The sequence below is a fragment of the Callithrix jacchus genome, chromosome 3, assembly GCF_049354715.1.
Source record: "Callithrix jacchus isolate 240 chromosome 3, calJac240_pri, whole genome shotgun sequence".
NCBI classification, from domain to species: domain Eukaryota; kingdom Metazoa; phylum Chordata; class Mammalia; order Primates; family Cebidae; genus Callithrix; species Callithrix jacchus.
Window position 1 is genome coordinate 186,816,622 of NC_133504.1, and position 20,056 is coordinate 186,836,677.

The following is a 20,056-nucleotide window of genomic DNA, read 5'->3' on the forward strand; positions in this document are numbered from 1 at the left end:
ACCTTGAAGTCTCAGGAATGCTTTCTGCTGGAGGGCCAGAAAACCTGAGTAAAGCTGTTACTGGTTGAAGGTATCCAAGTTACCAGCAGCTAATCCATACGGGTCTGCAGCAACCTCAATTCTTGCCTCCTCAGAAGAAAGAATTCGAACTGAAGGGCATAAGGCAGAAAAAGACTGAGGCATGTTTTAGAGCAGAAGTGGACGTTTATTTTAAAAGGCTTTAGAAAAAAGAAAGAAAGGAAAGTGTGCTTGGAAGAGTCCCAAGTGGGCATGTGAAGGTCAAGTGGTGTGTGGGTCCTTGATCCTAGGAGTTTATAGGCTGGTCCCTTTTCCCATGATTCTTCTCTTAGGGTGGGCCACCCCCACGCACAGTGCCCTCCTTACCCTTGGGAGGTGAGCACGTGCAGCGTGTTTAGGAAGTTGCACGCATGCCTATCTGACTCTTTCTTCCCTTTTCCAGTAGAGTGCCCCTGGAAGGTCAAACTCCACCGTTTTGGCTCTTAAGGCACCTGCCCAGGAAGTTGCATCTCCCTGGCACCTGCATTCCTTTAACACATGAGCACAACAGGTGTGGACCATCAGGAAATGGTCTCTCCCTAGCCCAGTTGCCAATTTATCACTTTTAGAAAGTCAATGAGATCATTGCCAAACTATCACCCAACATTCCTAGTGGGTGGGGGAGAGCCCTCCTGTGCCCCACTCATGATTATCTAACTACCTGTAACAAAGCGACTTGAGTCTTAAGAACATTTACTGTTTACCTAACAAGATGGGGATAGTTTGGGACTGGTTCTACGGTTCCTTGATATCTGTGATTCTCATGTCCTTACCCTCATGGTCACAGCATGGCTGCCATAGCTCCAGGCATCATGTTACCAGACACCACATTCAAGGCAGTAAAAGGAAGAGGGGGGGTTTCTATACCCATAGTCTATTCTGTTGGATAAACTTAGACACGCTGAAATGTTAGCATTTATTTGAACAAACAGCGATTCCCGCTGTGAGCAGTTCAGGGCTCCACTAAGGGAAGACGAGGGAAAACTTCTATAAGGTGCTCCTGGGAGCAAGACGGAAGACATTTGCGTACAGTGAACAGTCCCTAGAGGTTGTTGGCAGCTTCTGATGGATCAAGCTTAAGTTCTGTTTTCCTGTTTACCGTGAGTTGGATTTGTGTTCGCTGATGGAGGAATCTGAGGCCTGGAGCCAGCTCAGCCTGGTGGCCTCCCAGTTCATTTCTTAATGCCCTTCCGGCTGCCACACAGGCTGAGAGAATGAATATCTGACAGGAGGGAGTCATGCCACATTTGGCTTAGATCAACTGTGATTCATCCCTTGAGGCTGGGCATGGTACCCCTGAACAGAGGGAAGGTTCTGCGAGTGACGAAGGGGTGCCGACGTGGCAGTGGTCAGCCTTCCCCCATCGGCTGCCCTGTCTGGTGCAAGGCCGTACCCTCCAGAGCTCCTGCCCCCTCTTAATGCTGCGCCGTTGCCCACTCCCTCCTTCACCCTGTGCCTGGCACTCCCCCTGTGCTCCCCCTACCCTCTGGCTGCTCCTTCTCCATCATCTCTGCTTATATTCGCACAGCCCATACTCCTAGTCCGTGCTCCCTCCTGATCCTCTGACACCAACCCCACCCCTCACCTCCCACAGTCACCCCCCTGCCCTGTCTTAGCCTTGCTTATGGGTCTGACCACTGCTGGGTCCCAGCATCCCAGGCCTCATCTGAACCTCAGCCAGGGTCCCTAGGACTGCAAGTTCGTCAGTGAAAGGCAGTTTGACTCTAGATCAGTTATGAGAGTTCTCTGAGTCTTTGTTCACCAATCTTAAAGTGCAGATGATGACACCCATCTCTCAAAGTATTAGAAAGATTATATTTGGGAGAAAGACTTGGGGAACGTTAATCAGTGGCTTATACAACTATGGGGTTTTCTTTCTCCCTGCAGCACTGAACCCAATATCTGGTTCACTATGGTGACTCTTCAGTAATAAGTAAATGAACGGCTGGGTGATTCTGGCATGGAGCTGTCTGTATTTGTGATCTATTTCCATGTGGCAAATTGCCTCAAAATTCAGGGACTTCCAAGAACAGACATTTCATATCCACAGCTCCTGTGGGTGAGGAGCTCAGAAGTAGCCAGGAGGTTCTGCCTCAGGACCTCTTGAGAAGTTCCCATCTGGGAGTCAGGTGGGGCGGTGTCATCTGAAGGCTGGACTGGGGCTAGAGGATCTGCTCCAGTCTGGCTCCCACAGCTGTAAGGGAGGCCTCAGTTCCTCACCGTGTGACTACTCATGGCACAGCAGCTGGTTCCCCAGTGCAGTGACCCAGGAGAGCAGGTGAGAGCTGCCACAGTGGAGGCTGCATGCCCTTCATCTCGCCTGAGGGGCACACAGGCACTTCTGCCTCATTGTGTCTGTTAGAAGGGAGTCACTGCATCTGGCCACCCTCTAGGCCCTAAGCCTCACCTCTTGAAGAAAGAGCGATAGTTTATGGATGTCTTTTTTTTTTTTTTTTCTTTTTTGAGACACAGTCTCACTCTCTCCCAGGCTGAAGCCCAGTGGCAGGATCACAGCTCACTGCAGCCTCAACCTCTGGAGCTCAAGTGATCCTCCTGCCTCAGCCTCCTCCCAGCCTAACTACCTGGGAATACAGGCATCCGCCACCGCATCTGGCTAATTTTTTTTTACTTTGTGTGCATGTGTAGAGACAAGGTCTCACTCTATTGCCCAGGCTGGTCTCAAACTCCTGGGTTCAAGCAATCCTCCCACCTCAGCCTCCCAAAGTGCTGGGATTACAGGCGTGAGCTACCTTGCTGGTCTTGGACGCCTTTTGAACCACCACATGCTTAGGTTTTAAGTTAACTTTTAACCTTTTATTGTTGGTGATGTCCAAGACCTCCATAGCATCATCAAACTCCATGCTCTATCCAAGTTCACACAAAAATCCTCACCCCTGCCCGTTATAACATGCAGGAACCTTGAGGACGTTGTGGAGAGTGAAATCAGTCACAATACTGTGTAAGTCCCCTACACAGTATCTAGGATCATCAAATTCACAGAGTTGGGGGTAGAATGGGGGTGCCGGGGCTGGGGGAGGGGCATGGGGAGTTAGTGTTTAATGAGGACCGGAGTTTCAGTTTGGGAAAGGCAGAAAGTTCTGGAAAGTGGGGGGTGGTTGTGTAACAGTGTGAATGTACTAACACACTGCTCAGCTATATACTTGGAAATGATTGTATGTTACGTGTACTTCACCACGATTAAAAGGTAATCATTAACATCCTCACCTCTGCAGTGCTGCATGGCCCTGCCTGCTACTGCAGCCCACTGGGCAGGGAGGGTCCCCTGGGGTGAACGTGGGGGCAGGAGGCACAGGCCCACCCTCCAGACACCAGTGGGCGGTGCTGTCTTTGCAGAAGGACACGGGTTTCTCTATGAGACGTTTGGGATCCGGCCACAGTTCTCCTGGCACGTTGACCCGTTTGGCGCCTCTGCCACGACCCCCACCCTATTCGCGCTGGCAGGGTTCAATGCCCACCTCGGCTCCCGGATCGACTACGACCTGAAGGCAGCCATGCAGGAGACCCAGGTGAGTGTGTGCCGCGACTGCTGCTGCCCCACCACCGCGCCTTCCTTCCCTCTGTGGGTCAGAGCATGGTGGAAAGCTGCTGCTCTATGCCGGCGTGTTCGGGAATTGTTGGCAGCCACATAGACCACAGGGCTGTCCCCTAGCCTTTGTTCTCGCTGCCTCCTCCACCAGGAGGCCCCCCTTCCCTGTATGCTCAGCTGCTCACAGAGCTGCAGGCACAGCTTGGGTGTCTCCCGCTTCCAGACCCCTATCTGTAGGGCTGTTGGGCCCCACAGGGTCGTGGGGTGTCCCTTATGCTGTGCTGAGGTGCAGGATCTGGGAATTAAAGAGACACACCACCTATAAGCAGAGATCAGCGAGAGCCCCAAATGCCCAGAAGCATGTGTATTTATTAGGTACAAGCAGGGGGCAGAGTCGTGAGTGAGGTCATCATCTATAGGCTTAGTAATAGGACATACATAATCACGTGAGTCACAAGCGAGGGGCCACCCCATTATGACACCTGGGCAGAGAGGTGGGCCATGCACAGTAGGGGGCCGTGCCGTGTGCAGTAGTACAGGGTCGTGCACAGAAAAGGGGTCCACCCCCATTATGTCACTGAGGCAAGGAGGTGAGCTGTGTGCAGCAGGTGTCGTGCGCAACACTTCTTATCTGGGGGCTAGAGACTTCAAAGGATTTCTAATAGAAGGATACTGTAAGCCAGTGCAGTGGGAGCTGACAGACTTGTGCTCTTCTCTTAAAATATTTATGGGAGGATTCTTTGAGCTAGCTCAGAAGCAAGAAAAGAATGACAGGGTGTACAGCCACTGTGACTGGCTGTACACCAGTCAGCCAGAGGGGTTCTCACACCAGAGGGGTTCTTCTCCCTCAGTTATTTCCAGGATCTCAGGCCTGAGGCCGACTTTCCACAGGAACAGGATGCAAGGTGCTACAGCTCCTTTCTCAGGAGGAGAGGCTGTTGCTCCAAGCCTGCCATACAGCGTATGCCCTTTCAGGCAGGGCCGCCGCCGCCGGGGTCTTTGGTTCTCATCCTGGTCTGGCTGTTTTCCCATGTACTGCTTCTGTTCTGTGACTGCTCTAGGCATTCCTCCTACTACAAACTACTATATGGTTATATGGAAAGATTCTGTAAATCAGCACTAAATGTGTGAGTACAGCTCCGACTACAATACCTATATGATTATATAGAAAGATTATATAGAACTAAGTATGCTAGATATAAGTACTAAGTATGATTAGATAAGCTAGATATATATAAGCAGTGAGTTATGCTTCAGGCGCTAATTCTATAAACTAATATATGATTATATACAAAGGATTACATAAAGGAATCAGCTGAGTAACAACACTATAACTAAGATATTCTTCAGGCACTAATTGTGCCTGAAGTTCTCCTTCCTTGGTGCTCATGGGGGGTGTTACCCACACCTATCCGCTTCAGCTCGCCCAGAGGTGGGCTGATTCCTTCTGTGGGCCCCCAGCAGGGACGACAGCAGAATGGCACTCAGTAAGCAGGGGCTGACGGCCAGAGGAATGGCAGGGCGTGTGCAGCTGGGAGAAGAGTTAGCAGCTACGCCGTGACTCTTCAGGGGTGTGGGCAACTATTATGACAAGATTTAAATAGCAGCCACAGTCATGGTCGACGCTGCCTTCCATCGTGCCCTTGCCCTACTCATCCTTCATCTCTTTTTCTTTTTTTGAAGACGGGGTCTGCCTGTGTCGCCGGGCTAGAGTGCACAATCTCGGCTCACGGTGAACTCTACCTCCCAGGTTCCAGCGATTCTCGTGCCTCAGCCTCTCAAGTAGCTGGGATTACAGGTGTGCCCCACAAACCCCAGATAAATTTTTTTTTTATTTTTTGTAGAGACAGGGTTTCACTGTGTTGGCCAGGCTGGTCTCAAACTCCTGGCCTCAAGAGATCCACCCACCTCAGCCTCCCAAAGTGCTGGGATGACAGGCGGGAGCCACGGTGCCCGGCTCCATCTTGCATTTCTTTTAACCCTCACAGCAACCTTATGGGATGGTGTCTTAGTTTCCTGGCGCTGCCGTAACAAAGCACCACAGACTGGTAACTTAAGCAGAAACATTGTCCCACGGCTCTGTAGGCTGGAAGTCCAGGGTCAAGGTGTCGGCAGGGCCATGCCCCCTCTGAGGTGCAAGGGAAGGGCTACCCCAGGCCTCTCTCCTTGGCTTGTGGAGGTCCCGCTTCTCCCACTGCCCTCGTATCATCCTCCCTCTGTGCGTGTCTGTGTCTCAATTTCCCTTTTTCCAAGGACACCTGTTTTATTATACTCAGGCCCACCCTAATGACCTCATTTTAACTTGATTACTTCTGTAAAGATCCCATTTCTGGCTGGGCATGGTGGCTCACGCCTGTAATCCCAGCCCTTTGGGAGGCCGAGGCAGATGGATCACCTGATGTCGGGAGTTCAAGACCAGCCTGGCCAACATGACGAAACCCTGTCTCTACTAACAATACAAAAATTAGCCAGGCGTGGTTTCGGGTGCCTGTAATCCCAGCTACTTGGGAGGCTGAGGCAAGGCAATCGCTTGAACCCGGGAGGTAGAGGTTGCAGTGAGTCTAGATCACACCACTGCACTCCAGCCTGGGCAACAGAGTGAGACTCTGTCTCAAAAAAAAAAAAATACCTGATTTCCAAATAAGGTCACATTCTGGGGTACTGGGGTCTGGGGGTTAGGACTGCAATATATTTTTTGAGGGAGGCTCAATTCCCATAACAGATGGATAAGGTTATAATCATACCCATTTTACACATGAGGAAACTAAGACCCAAAAAGTTATGTATCCTTTCCAGGATTGCTGTGGTAACAGTTCTGGAGGGCAGTGGTCGGCCTGGCCAGCGGGAGTTACACAAAAGTAGACATAGGCTCTAGGTGGGCAGGAGAGGTCACGTTTTTATTGTGAGTGGGGGCTCTTTAGTGCCTCCTGAACGCACAGTATCCTGAGCACATACTTCCTGGGTCAGCCCCACGTTACCTGCAGATGGCCCTGTGTGCTGGGTGTGGGCCTTCCCATTTTTCATGCAGAAACCGAGTCACAGAGCCAGGACTTATAGAACTAGGACTATTTTTCCTGCTTTGTAAACCCTGAGCACTTTCTAACCATCAGAACTATTAAAAATAAACTGGTCCTCAATGATCTAGAACCAGAAATACCATTTGACCCAGCAATCCCATGACTGGGTGTATATTCAAAGGATTATAAGTCATTCTGCTATAAAGACACATGCACATATATGTTCACTGCTGCCCTATTCACAATAGCGAAGACTTGGAGCCAACCCAGATGTTCATCAATGATAGACTGGATAAAGAAAATGTGGCATATATACACCATGGAATACTATGCAGCCATAAACATGAATGAGTTCAGGTTCTTTGCAGGGACCTGGACGAAGCTGGAAACCTTCATTCTCAGCAAACTAACACAGGAGCAGAAAACTAAACACCACATGTTCTCACCCATAAGTGGGAGTCGAACTATGATAACTCATGGACACAGGGGAACATCACACATTGGGGCCTGTTGGGGGGTTGGGGACTAGGAGAGGGATAGCATTAGAAATACCTAATGTAGATGACGGGTTGGTGGATGCAGCAAACCACCTTGACACTTGTATACCTATGTAACAAACCTTCATGTTCTGCACATGTACCCCAGAACTTAAAGTATAATAATAATAGATAGATAAAAATTAAAAAAATAGTAAACTGCACACTTGATGAGAAGTAATGAGCTCCCTGTACCCGAGGGCATTCAAACAGAGGTAGAATGTGCTGATCCTACAGGCTTTGGCAAAGAAAAGCCTGCATTGAGGAGTGGGTGGGGTGAATGAGCACACTTTCCAGAGGGAAATCCCACAACCAGTCTTACAGAGGAAACGGCAGGGGAGATCTCATCCTTGAACCATTGAGGGAGGGCTCAAGTGAGGGCAGGCAGGAGACACCCAGATGGGGCTGAGGGAAGTGGAGCCGGGGCAGCCACTGGGCCCCTCCAGCCTCACTCTGCTCCCTCTTGGTTTCAGGGGCTGCAGTTCGTGTGGCGAGGGTCCCGATCCCTCTCAGAGCAGCAGGAGATCTTCACGCACATCATGGACCAGTACAGCTACTGCACCCCGTCCCACATCCCTTTCTCCAACAGGTGCGTGCCCTTCCGCAGTGCCTTTGGGGTCTGAGACAGCAGGATTGGCCCAGCCCCTGCAGCTGTTCTGCAGCTTTGTTTTGGTTTGTTTGTTTAAGACAAGAATTTCTGCCCTGTTGCCCTGGCTGGAGTGCAGTGGAGCGATCTCAGTTCACTGCAACCTCTACCTTTTGAGTTCAGGCGATTCTCCTGCCTCAGTCTCCCTGGTAGCTGGGATTACAGGTGCCCACCACCACGTCCAGCTAATTTTTGTATTTTTAGTAGAGTCAGGGTTTCACCATGTCAGCCAGGCTGGTCTCAAACTCCTGACCTCAGGTGATCCACCCAACCTCGGCCTCCCAAAGTGCTGGGATTACAGGCTTGAGCCGCCGCGCCTGGCCCTGTTCTGCTGTTTTTGATGAGAGCTCCTTGAGCATTTCCACACATGGTTTCCCATGCTTGAGCTTCCCCAGGAGAGTGGGTGGGCTTATCAACCCCGTTTTACAGATGAGGAAACTGAGGCTTAGAGAGAATAAGTGACCAGATCAGGGTCACCCAGCTGGTAAGCAGGGGAGACGGGATTTGACTCTAGTTCTGCGTGACTCCAAATTGCTTCTTGTCATGAGTCCCTGTCTCAACAGAGGAGTGTTTAAAGGATGAGGTCTTGGCTGGGTATGGTACTTCATGTCTGTAATCCCAGCACTTTGGGAAGCCAAGGTGGGTGGATCACTTGAGGTCAGGAGTTTCAGACCAGCCTGGCCAAAATAGGCAAAACCCTGTCTCTACTAAAAATACAAAAAAAAAAAAATTAGCAGGGCATGGTGGTGGCACATGCCTATAATCCCACCTACTTGGGAGGCTGAGGTTGGAGAATCACTTGTATCCAGGAGGCAGAGTTCGCAGTAAGCTGAGGTGGTACCACTGCACTCCAGCCTGGGCAACACAGCAAGACTCTGTCTCAAAAACAAATAAATAAAAATTAATTAATTAAAACGATAAGGTCTTTACATCAGTGTTCCCAAGAACCTCCTTCCTGGCCATGACAGGTCCTCTTCTGCTCTGGCCTCAGCTGTTCCTATCTGCAAGGTGAGGAAGTTGAATGTGCTGACTTCCCAGAGCCATCCATCACCCCCCATCCCATCCATAGCCCCCCAGGACACTGTCCAGCAACTCCTTAACACCCCCCAAGCTCACCTGCCCTCAACCACAGTGACCTCCCTGCCAACATCCCGCCTGGGCCTGGAGAGTGAGCTGGGTTCCAGGCTGCAGGTGCTGGAGGGAAGGTCCCCTCCCTGGGCACAGATGTTTCCCCACCTGTTCCTGACATGGCCTGGCTTTGTTGTTGGGGATTTGGCATAAGGGTTCGTCCCCACCCACCCTTTCCCCTCCATGCCCTTGTCCCTGTCAGGAATCACACTGAAGAAGGCTGGAGGAGGCAGGACGCAATGGCTCACGCCTGCAGTCCCAGCCTTTTGGAGGCTGAGGTGGGTGGATCACTTGAGGTCAGGAGTTTGAGACCAGTCTGGCCAACCTGGTGAAACTCCAACTCTACTAAAAATAAAAATTATCCAGATGTGGTGACAGGTGCCTGTAATCTCAGCTACTTGGGAGGCTGAGACAGGAGAATCACTTGAACCCACAAGGTGGAGGTTGCAGTGAGCCAAGATGGTGCCACTGCACTCCAGTCTGGGCAACAGAATGAGACTCCATCTCAAAAAAAAAAAAAAAAAAAAGGCTGAAGGAGTGGGAAGGGAAGGGGCCTGGGAGTCTCAGGAATAAATCATTGCTCATCCTCATCTTGTAGAGCCGCCTCTTGTCTGTTCGCCTTCTCTTTACCCCGTGGTGAGGGAGGGGTCCTCACCCTAAATAGTAGATGGTTGAACACACACCACCCTACCCAGCACAGGTGACATCCGCTGCAGTTTCTATATGTCACGTACACTCACAACTCACACCACGCTCGCCAAGGCCCCGTGGGGGTGCACGGCAGAGCGGACTGAACACACAGGGGCAGCCGCGTAGCAGCAAGGGGAAGGGTGCCCTCCAGCTCCAGCAGAGGACGTGAGTGGCCGGTGTGAATAATTTCACCAGTGGCAGGGACGTGGAAACTGTTAGGTGGAGGACAAGGTGGCGTGCAGCTGGTCCTACTGCTAGTGAAAGAGCTAGACAAGGGGACATTCCCGCTGGTGGGGGCTATCAGGTGGCAGCAGGGGACTCCTAGACCGCTGGGGGTCTTCAAGTCTCAGATGTCAAGAAGCATATGGGATTTTAGCCTCACCGTACACCTTCCCCAGAAGGGTTTGGGTGAGGACTCAGTGGGGACCAGGAATGTGCAGCCATGGACCAGGACCCCCATGGGCAGAGAGGGACAGTAGTGAGCCCACGTGCATGTGTCTGGCACTCCTCATGAGCCAGGCCATGTTCCAAGCATTCTCCCTGTGATAACTCACAGAGCCTCGCAGCAGCCCCGACAGAGATGCTGTGAATGCTCCATCTTACAGAAGGAGAAACTGAGGCATAGCTGCCCACGCCAGGTCCCACAGCTGGCAGAAGTGGTGGAGCCGGCGTTGCATTCTGGCCATCGGCTCCACAGCCTCCACATGGTGGCAGCAGCCAGCCTCGGTCTCCATGCAGTCAGGTGGCCCTGGGTTCAAATCCATGCTCTCCCCTTTGTGTCTGTGAGGCCCTGGCCAGGTCCTTAGCCTCACTTGGAACAGAAAAGACAACAGGCAAGGCAGAGGCGGCGGGTGAAGAATGCTGGGCGGGGTTCATTAGCGGTCACTGCCATTTGTCAGCCCTCTTCTGCGCCCAGCACTATTTCTACCTCCTTTCCATAAATGACGTTCATTTCCCCTCACTACACCAGGGAGACCGAAGCTTGGTGAGGTTAGAGGTGGCAGCGCTGGTGGCTGATGCCTGCTATCCCAGCGCTTTGGGAGGCCAAGGTGGGAGGATTGCTTGAGCCCAGGAATTAATTCCAGATCAGCCTGGGCAACAGAGCAAGCTGTCATCTCCACACAAAGTTTACAAATAAGTCAGGCATGGTAGTCCCAGCTCCTGGGGAGGCTGAGGCAGGAAGATGGCTTGAGCCCAGGATTGCGAGGCTGCAGTGAGCTGGGATCCTATCCCCACAGTCCAGCCTGGGCCACAGAGAGACCCTGTCTGTAAAGGAAACAGAGGTGGGAGTGCTGGCAGGGGCTGCCCAGGATGGCGTGCTCCAGACGAGGATCCCACGGGTGTTACCCTGAGGCTGCACAGGGTGAGCAAGGAAGGCACTTAACTGGGGTTCTCCACACCCCAAGCCTAAGGCAAAAGGGGGGCGTTAAAATACTGAACCTGTGTTTATTTCAAACTCCGGCGTTTTCTTCATCATGAGTTTTTGGCATTACTTTTAATTTTTTTAAGTACTACATTAAAATATCATTTATCTCAGTTACTGAGATTTGAGGCACCCCCATCAATTTTGTGCTCTAGGCCAGGGTCTCACTTGCCTCACCGGGGCCCCGGTCTGACGGGCGAGGAGGTGGCCTGTGTGAATGAGCAAACAAATCTCTGACCCACCGTCGGTCGTGGAGTGAGAGGATTCAGGCTCGGGGTGAAATGCACTGAGGTCCCAAGCCTGGGAGCACGTGGCATTTGGCTGTGAGTTCTGGCTGTCCACAGAGTTCCTGTATTCTCCCTTAACCTTCTGCTCTCGCACAGGTCAGGATTTTACTGGAATGGCGTGGCCGTCTTTCCCAAGCCACTCCCAGATGGGGTGTACCCCAACATGAGTGAGCCCGTCACCCCAGCCAACATCAACCTCTACGCTGAGGCCCTGGTGGCCAATTCTCCCTTAACCTTCTGCTCTCGCACAGGTCAGGATTTTACTGGAATGGCGTGGCCGTCTTTCCCAAGCCACCCCCAGATGGGGTGTACCCCAACATGAGTGAGCCCGTCACCCCAGCCAACATCAACCTCTACGCTGAGGCCCTGGTGGCCAACGTGAAGCAGAGAGCTGCCTGGTTCCGGATACCCCACGTCCTCTGGCCCTGGGTAAGGCAGAGTCCCAGGCCCTATGTCCTCAACACAGCCCAGGGAGTACTATGCAAGGCCTGGCCCCTGCACCCAAGGCCACCCTATTCAGACCCGGCCAGACAGCCGTGCTCAGCCCAGTGGCTTCCCTGCAGACCCCTGGGCCTCTCCCACTCTGCCAGCCCCTCTCCCACCTGGAAAAGCACCCTCACCCAAGCTGGCTTCTCCAGCTCCCCCTCAGCTCTCCTCCCTGCGTGGGCCAGAAGCCTGGCTCCCTGCTGGGGCACTGCGTTCCTTAGAGCATGCTGAGCCTCATTTGCCTCTGCTATAAAGTGGGGATGGTGGCAGCAAGCTTGATGAGAGTCGAAGGGTTCCCGGGAAGCCAGTGCCTGGCATGTCATTGCCATCATCACAGTGATGCACCTTTAGTGAGCACCTACTGTGTGCTGGGCACTGCTCCATGGGATATGTTTGTCTCATCCATCTAATTTGCACCACTGGGCCTAGGAAGCAGGCTGGTAACCCATTTCACAGTTGAGGGAACCAAGCCCACAGAGGTTAAGGAATTTTCCTGAGGCCACAGAGTTCCTTAGCAGGGTGTCTAGGAAGGGGTGGAATTTGTGTTCAGACCCAGTTGGGCAGGCCCCACAGCCAGCCTTCTTCATTCATGACTGCCCTTTTGAAGGCAAGCTTAAGGTCAGTGAGTGACTCATGGTTATTATCATTGTTATTGATAATTATATTAATTATAATAATTAATTATAATGATTTGGATAAGTAGTAACACTGATGGACCTTAAGAGATGCCCAGGACCAGGGGCAGTGATTCACACCTGTAATCTCAGCACTTTGGGAGGCCAGAGCAAGCAGATCACCTGAGGTTGGGAGTTCAAGACCAGCCTGGCCAACCTGGTAAAACTCTGTCTCTACTAAAAATATAAAAATTAGGCATGTTGGTACAGGCCTGTTATTCCAGCTACTCAGGGAGGCTGAGGCAGGAGAATTGTTTGAACCCAGAAAGTGGAGATTGCATAAGCTGAGATCAAGCCACTGCATGCCAGCCTAGACGACAGAGTGAAAAAAAAAAGATGCCCAGGAGATTCTGCTATGGGAGCCAGTTTGGGATCCCTCGTGGCCACCTTGGACAGTGGGAAGTCAGCCAGCAGGGGGATGGTGGTGAGCCCCCTTTCCCCACCTCCCCCGGGTGAGCGCTCTGCTCCCGCAGCACAGGGTGTTTCTCCTGTGTCCCCGCAGGGATGTGACAAGCAGTTCTTCAATGCCTCGGTGCAGTTCGCCAATATGGACCCGCTGCTGGACCACATCAACAGCCACGCTGCCAAGCTCGGCGTCTCAGTGCAGTATGCCACGCTGAGCGACTACTTCCGTGCCCTGCACGCTCTCAATGTCACCTGGCGTGTCCGCGATCACCATGACTTCCTGCCCTATTCCACAGGTACAGCCTTCCAGGGGCTGGGGTGGTAATTTGGTGGCAGGGAGGGGACAGTCCATGTACCCTCTGCCCACCACATTGTCTGCTCAGCACTGCTCTCCAAGCCCTCAAGGAGTGCCAGGCAGGCGCTGTGTGGGGTGTAGGGGCAGAGACTGGCCCCCCACCTGCTCGCTCCACCCGGACATCCTGGCTGCCACATGTACTGCTTGGTTCCCACGGGGTTCAGCCTCTCACCGGTGCCCACGCATGCCGCTTCCTGCCTCTGGCCTTTGCGCAGGTGGTACCTCCTGCTGGGAGCGGCCTCCGCCACCTTCTCTTCCTGCCTGAGTTCCACATACACCTCCTCCAGGAGGCCCTTCCTGAGGCTGAGGCTGACTCAGGCTTCCTTTCACTACACAGCCATCGCAGTCATTACTGGGCAGCTCCTGTGCCTCGTGCCTGTGTCCTCAGGCCAGAACTGGGCTGGCCACCAGCAGCACAGCCTGAGAGCTAAGAGGGCTGGCTGGGAGGAGCCTCTACTCCCTGGCCGTGTGCAAGTCACAAAACCACCCTGCCCCCAAAGGGGGACATTTGTGGTGCCTTGTCCATAGATGGGTTGCTGTGAAAATTCAATGAGAGGAAGTGCTTTTAGCTTCCTGCCCAGCACAGAGGCAGGACTCAGCAGGGGTGCTAGCTCTCTGCGTGCTGCTGTCACAGAATGCCACAGAATGGGTCACTGATGAGGAAAAGCAGTGTCTTTGACTCACAGGTGTGGAGGCGGAAAGTCTAAGGAGGAGAGCTGGTGTCTAGAGAGGACCTTCCTGTTGCACCACCCGTGGCTGAAGGCAGAGTGCAAAAGAACAGCCGGACAAGGGGGCTGAACTCACTTTTCTAACAATCCCAGTCCTGCGACAATGACAATAATCTGATCACGAGGGCAGAGCCTTCAGGGCCTAATCGCTTCTTAAGCGTCCCACCTCTTAATGCAGTCACAACAGCAATTACATTTTAACATGGATTTTGGAGGAGCTTTCAAACCTTAGCATTTTGCCTCCAAAGAGATGCCACTGATGGACTCCAGCCACAGGGCTCATTCTGGCCTGGGCACTGCCTTGACTCACCCATGACCTGAGCTAGTCCTGCCTCTCTGGGCCCCAGCCTCTGGGGCTGCATAGTCGCAGGCCCCTGCTGTTGACACCAGGTTGGAGGCAGGTGGGGCGACACACAGGAGTTGGGGGATGCGTGTGGATGTGGGCATGGTTGTGGTCAAGGCAGGAGGGGTAGCTTAATGCAGACGTGGCTGCTGGTGAGGAGGGTGGAGTGGTGAGTGGGTAGGAATATACCCAAGTCAGGTTGGCTGTGGCTCTGTCCATGTGGGTGTGGTGTCCATGTGGGCGTGGTGTCCAGGTGGGCATGGTGTCATGATGACAGCTCACCCTGTGGAGGCCCTGCCAGACTGGATGGAATTGGGCCCCACCACCCACCCTCAACATGGCTGCAAAGCCATGGAGGACCCATCTGACCCACAGGCTGTGGCCTATCCCCTGGGCCACGTGACCACCCCTCCCAGTCTGGTGCAGGACCAGTGGGGGAAGAACAGGGAATCAAGGCAAATCTAGGCACATCACAGACCCCGAGGAGCAGGAAAGCAGAAACAATAGGAAGTCACCTTCTGGGACAGATGGCCACTCCCGGGAAGGTTCAGCCCCCTGCGTCCTGCATGGGCCCTGGGCATCTTCATCTCTGTCTTGCATCAGGACAGTGGCTCCCTGAGGGTCTCTGAGCCCTTGCCTCCCCTACCATCCATCCTCCCTGGACGGCCAGAGAATCCATGCCTTGTCTGGCCTTCCCATGCCCACGTCACACACAAAGGCCTCTGCACGGTCAAGGCCCTTCTCAGTGGGCTCCCACCCACCTTGCTCCTCCTCTTCCCTCCCTGGGTCTCCCAGGTCCTCTCTAGACACAAGCTCTCCACCTTGGACTTCCAGCCTTTACACTTGTGAGTCAGAGACACTTATTTTCCTCTGTCCTGGGTTTCCTGGGCACGCCGGGCTTGCCTCCAATCACCATCTGTCAGCATCCCACCTGCCCTATCTGCGCCACCTGCCCCAATGCAGCCTGCCTCTCCCACCCTGCGCAGGCCCTGTCCAGGGCTTTCTGGCCAGTTCCTGGTCTGGCTGTGGGAGAAGCCCTGAACTGGGAGCTGCACGCCCTGGGATCACTGCTTGCCCAGACTGCCTCCTTGGGTGACCCTGGTAGAGGCCACCTCTGTGGCCCCGGCTTCTCAGCTCTTCCAGGGCTGGAGCTTAGTGGACTTCTGGGCCAGGCTGTCTCAAGCTCACTGTCTTCCCTTGTCTCCCAGAACCTTTCCAGGCCTGGACGGGCTTCTACACGTCCCGCAGTGCACTGAAGGGGCTGGCCCGGCGAGCCAGCGCCTTGTTGTATGCCGGCGAGTCCATGTTCACGCGCTACATGTGGCCGGCCCCCCACGGGCATCTGGACCCTGCCTGGGCCCTGCAGCAGCTCCAGCAGCTTCGCTGGGCCGTCTCCGAGGTAACACCACGCTTAGCCACAGTGTCACGACTAGAACCTCCCATGCTGTGCACCGCCCCTCCCTTGTCCTAGCAGAGCCTCCCAGCCCTGAGGCACTAGAGGCCACAGTTTACGGAGGGGAAACTGAGGTTTCCTTTGGTTACAAGGCCGGCACATGGTGAACCCAGGCCAAGGCTGGGACGACAGCCTGATCCATCCAGCTGGTGGCCTCATTAAGTTTTGTAGCAGATTATCAAGAGGGATAAAGGACAAGGTAGCGTGGCATTTGTGTCTGACAGCCCTGCCTGCTTCCAAATCTTGACTCAGCGATGTGATGTCAGGCATGTGACTCAACGCCCACCCGAGACCTAATTCCCTCCTGTACAATGAGAACGACAAGCTTGCCCAGGAGGACGGTGGGGCAGTTGGATGTGCTGATGTGCACAGCCTGCTTGGCGCAGTGGCTGGCAAATAGCCAGTTCATGAGCTTCTGTCTCCACCCATTCCCTACTGTACAGAAAGCTGAGACCCAAGACAGCCTTGTCCTCAGTCACCCATCCAAAACAGCGTCATGCCAGCCATGACACTGGAACAGTTCCCTAAGGGGAATTGCTGGCAGAATATGTCATTGTGTTGTGGGAGAAATGAGGTGACTTTAGGATCTGTCAGAGCAGGGGGTCCAGAGATGGAGGGCAGGGGTTCCCACATGGGGAGGAAAAGTTGGTCAAGCCCATCAGCTTCTCTGGCTTCAGTTCCCTCTTCTGTAAAATGGTGGGGACTCCCCACTTCTCCATTGGCACCTGGCAAGCCAGAACGAGAGCCAGCACCTAGTAGGTGCCTTGTGGGTGCCTCGCAGAGTCAGGTCCTAATCCTGTTCTTCCTCCTCCCCTGGGGTTGCCACAGGTCCAGCACCACGATGCCATCACTGGGACTGAGTCCCCCAAGGTGAGAGACATGTACGTGGCGCACCTGGCCTCGGGGATGCTGGGCATGCGCAAGCTGATGGCGTCCATCGTCCTGGACAAGCTCCGGCCCCGGGAAGCCACGGCGGCCAGCTCCGGTGAGCCAGGTCCTGCGGGGAGGCTGTGGCCCCTTTGTGAAGGGAGAGCCTGGGAGGGTTAAGGGAGGGGGTCAACGACCCCAGTTTCAGGCTCTGAGTCCATGTCTCCCAGGTCGCCCTACCCCATGGTGAGAGCTTGGACAGGTGGCTTCCGTCCTCCCAGCCTCTCTTTGCTCATCAGTGCAGTGAGGAAGGGTTGGGGATGTTAGAAGAGCCAGAAATAACAGCTAACATGTTTTGAGCGTTTACTAAGCTCAAAATACCCTTCATGCAGTATTGAATTTAATGCCTCACAAAATCTGTACAAAATAGGAACGGTTACTGTCCTCATTTTACAGCAGAGGAAACAGACTCCAGCTATGAGCTAGCCCAGGGCCACTCAGGCAGGAAGGAGCAGAGCAGGGATTGAACCTGAACCCGGTGCTGCCCAGCCTTGCAGAGAAGACTCCAGTGTCCTCAGGGGTCCAGTCCCTTCCTGGCTCCCGGCGTTCCCTCCCGAACGCCGCTTTGCGGAGATCACAGCAGGGCAGCTGTGGGACCAGCCTCTTTGACTGTGGGGTTTTCCGTGTGTAGAGTGACTGACTGATCACATGCCAGTGTGCCTGGGACTGAGGGGTTTCAAAAGTGGGAAGATCCTGGGCAGATGAGGACAGGTTGGTGGCCCTCCGCCCACGTGGGATTGTGCATAGGCCCCCAGGTCCCACCCATGGCCTGCACTTGGTCATCTTGCACTCGCTTCCTTTCATTTGTTGAGATAGGGTCTTGCTCTGTCACCCATGCTGGAGTGCAGTGATGCCAATCCTGGGTCACTGCTGCCTTAAACTCCTGGGCTTAAGCGATCCTCCCACCGCAGCCTCCCAAGGAGCTGGACTACAGGCATCTACCACCACGCCTGGCTCATTGTTTTGTTTTTATTTTTATTTTTGGAGAGACGGGTTCTCGCCATGTTGCCAGGATGGTCTCTAACTCCTGGACTCAAGCAGTCATCCCAGCTTGGTCTCTCAAAATGCTGGGATCACAGGCATGAGCCACTACGCCTGGCCGTCTTGTGCTCTTAGTGTCCCAGCTCTGGCCTGCCCACTGCCCTAGCCCCCGGTGTGTCCTCCCCTCCCATTTCTGTCTGTGTGTAATCCTATCCAACCTGCAGGCCCTGGAAGGCCCCCTGGCCTCAGGAACACCAGCCAGGTGGAAGAGACAGTGGCAGAAAGGGAGCTCTCAGCTGGGGTCTGGTTTCACTACCAGGTGGGGCCATTGAAGAGCTATCACTCCAGTGAACACTCAGGGGAGGCTTCCCTAAGCTGTGACTAGGTAGAGAAGACGAAGAAAGGTGTCCCAGGAAAGGTGTCCCCGGCAGAGGGAACAGCACAGGCAGAGGCAGGGAGGCTGGAAGTATGTGCTGGGTTCAGGGATCCAGGAGTTCTCAGGTGTGGCTGGAGCGCACCCACATGGGATGGTAGGATGGAACAGAGGCCAGGTGCTCATCACAGGGGCCTCAAAGGCCAGGGTAGGTAATGGACTTGACCCTCTGGGCTCCAGAGAATTATCTGGTGGCTCACAGGGCCCAGCACTCAAAGATTTGGAGCCAGGCCTTAGAAGCTGGGTCACCTTGGGCAGGTGGCTGGACTTCTCTGGACCTCTGGACCTGTTTTCTTACCAGTAAAATGAGCTGATAGAGATGTGTGAGGAACAAATAGAACCTCAGTTCTCCAGAGTGACAAGGACACCTTATGTTCCAAGCCTCCCCGCCTGTCCTGCCCTGGAACCCAGACTGCAGCCCTGAGCAGAACAGCAGAATGTAGCCCATGCTGTGTGTGTAGGAACCACCTGCTTACCTGCCCCCTACCCGGCTCCCCTGGAGTTCTGGAGGGCTGTGTCTCACCTGCCTCAGTTTCCCTCGTACTGGGGGCACCTAGGGATGTCATATGAGTCACGTGGCGCAAAGTCTCTTCTCTGTGTGCAGGTGCAGGGCCTACCGGACACTTTGCGTCGGTCTACAACCCGCTGGCCTGGACGGTCACCACCATCGTCACCCTGACTGTTGGTTTCCCTGGAGTCCAGGTCACAGACGAGGCGGGCCACCCGGTGCCCGCACAGGTATGGACACAAAATCCTGTGGAGGGGCGGTGGCTGCTGCTGAACCCGCTCTGGGCCGGGTACGTTGTCTCTTCTGACCCTTCAAGGAGGCCTTACCGCCTCTGTTTTACAGAAGAGGAAACTGAGGCTCCGAGAAGCACAGGGTTTTTTTCCCAGCACCACCCAGTCCTCCACTTTTCTGACACCAACTGAGTGTCCTGAAACCAATTCATTTGTAAACTAAGTACCTGGAGAGAGCCCAGGCCTCACAAGTGAGGGGCTCAGTCTCACAAGACCCCTCATTTCAGACACAGACACAAATGGGGTTCCCAGGCTACCACACTTGTGTCCTGATGACTGGATTCACTGGGGGGTGACATGATACACACACCCCCCAATAATTCACTAGAGTGACTCAGAACTCAGGCGAGCACCATACTTACCGCGACAGTCTCATTAGAAAGGGTACACTGGCCAGTTGCAGTGACTCACGCCTGTAATCCCAGTACTTTGGGAGGCTGAGGCAGGTAGATCACCTGAGGTCAGGAGTTCAAGACCAGCCTGGGCAACATGGTGAAATCCTGTCTGTAACTAAACATACAAAAATTAGCCAGGCATGGTGGTGCACACTGATAATCCCAGCTGCTTGGGAGGCTGAGGCAGGAGAATCACTTGAACCTGGAAGGCGGAGGTTGCAGTGCGCCGAGATCGTGCCACTGTACTCCAGCCTAGGTGACAAATTGAGACTCCATCTCAAAAAAAAAAAGAAAGGGTACAACTCAGGGACAGCTGTGGGGAGCACTGGCAAGGTGAGGCAGGGAGGGCCAAGCGTCCCAACCCTCTAACCCGGGCTTACTGCCTTGGGAGCAGCCCCATCCTGAAGCCACCTATGGGCCCTGCCCAAAGGCACCTCAACAGCATAGGCTCAGATGAGTTTGGAAGGGGCTTGTTAGGAACTTTGGAAGACACTCCTGCCACTCAGGAAGTTCAGTGGGTTTAGGAGCTCTGTGGCAAGAACTGGAGACAAAGGCCCAATCTGTAATGTTTATTGTACCATAGAGTCCCCAAGGTCACACAGCTGGGAGGTGACAAACTCCCAACCTCCAAACCTTGGTGGATCAAAATCCATGGTAGAGTGAAAGTGTGACAGCCCGCTCTTGTAGGAAGACACCACCCAGGAACACACAGCCATTGAGGGCGCTTGCATCTACCCAGCGGACTGA

At 53.9% G+C, this 20,056-nt stretch overlaps 1 protein-coding gene across 4 annotated transcripts in view; it reads left to right on the forward strand.

Annotated features, from left to right (window-relative positions):
- MAN2B2 (mannosidase alpha class 2B member 2) overlaps nt 1–20,056 on the forward strand; it is a 46,885-nt gene that overhangs the window by 9,815 nt on the left and 17,014 nt on the right. For 2 of the 4 annotated variants that reach the window (XM_035294123.3, XM_035294124.3), the window contains exons 4-10: nt 3,412–3,584; nt 7,631–7,746; nt 11,583–11,760; nt 12,994–13,192; nt 15,531–15,721; nt 16,604–16,769; nt 18,721–18,854. In XM_035294123.3, the coding sequence (XP_035150014.3) occupies nt 3,412–3,584; nt 7,631–7,746; nt 11,583–11,760; nt 12,994–13,192; nt 15,531–15,721; nt 16,604–16,769; nt 18,721–18,854 (1,157 nt within the window). The remainder of the gene's footprint in view (nt 1–3,411; nt 3,585–7,630; nt 7,747–11,582; nt 11,761–12,993; nt 13,193–15,530; nt 15,722–16,603; nt 16,770–18,720; nt 18,855–20,056) is intronic. The other 2 variants (XM_003732534.6, XM_035294126.3) reach the window with 1 other exon arrangement.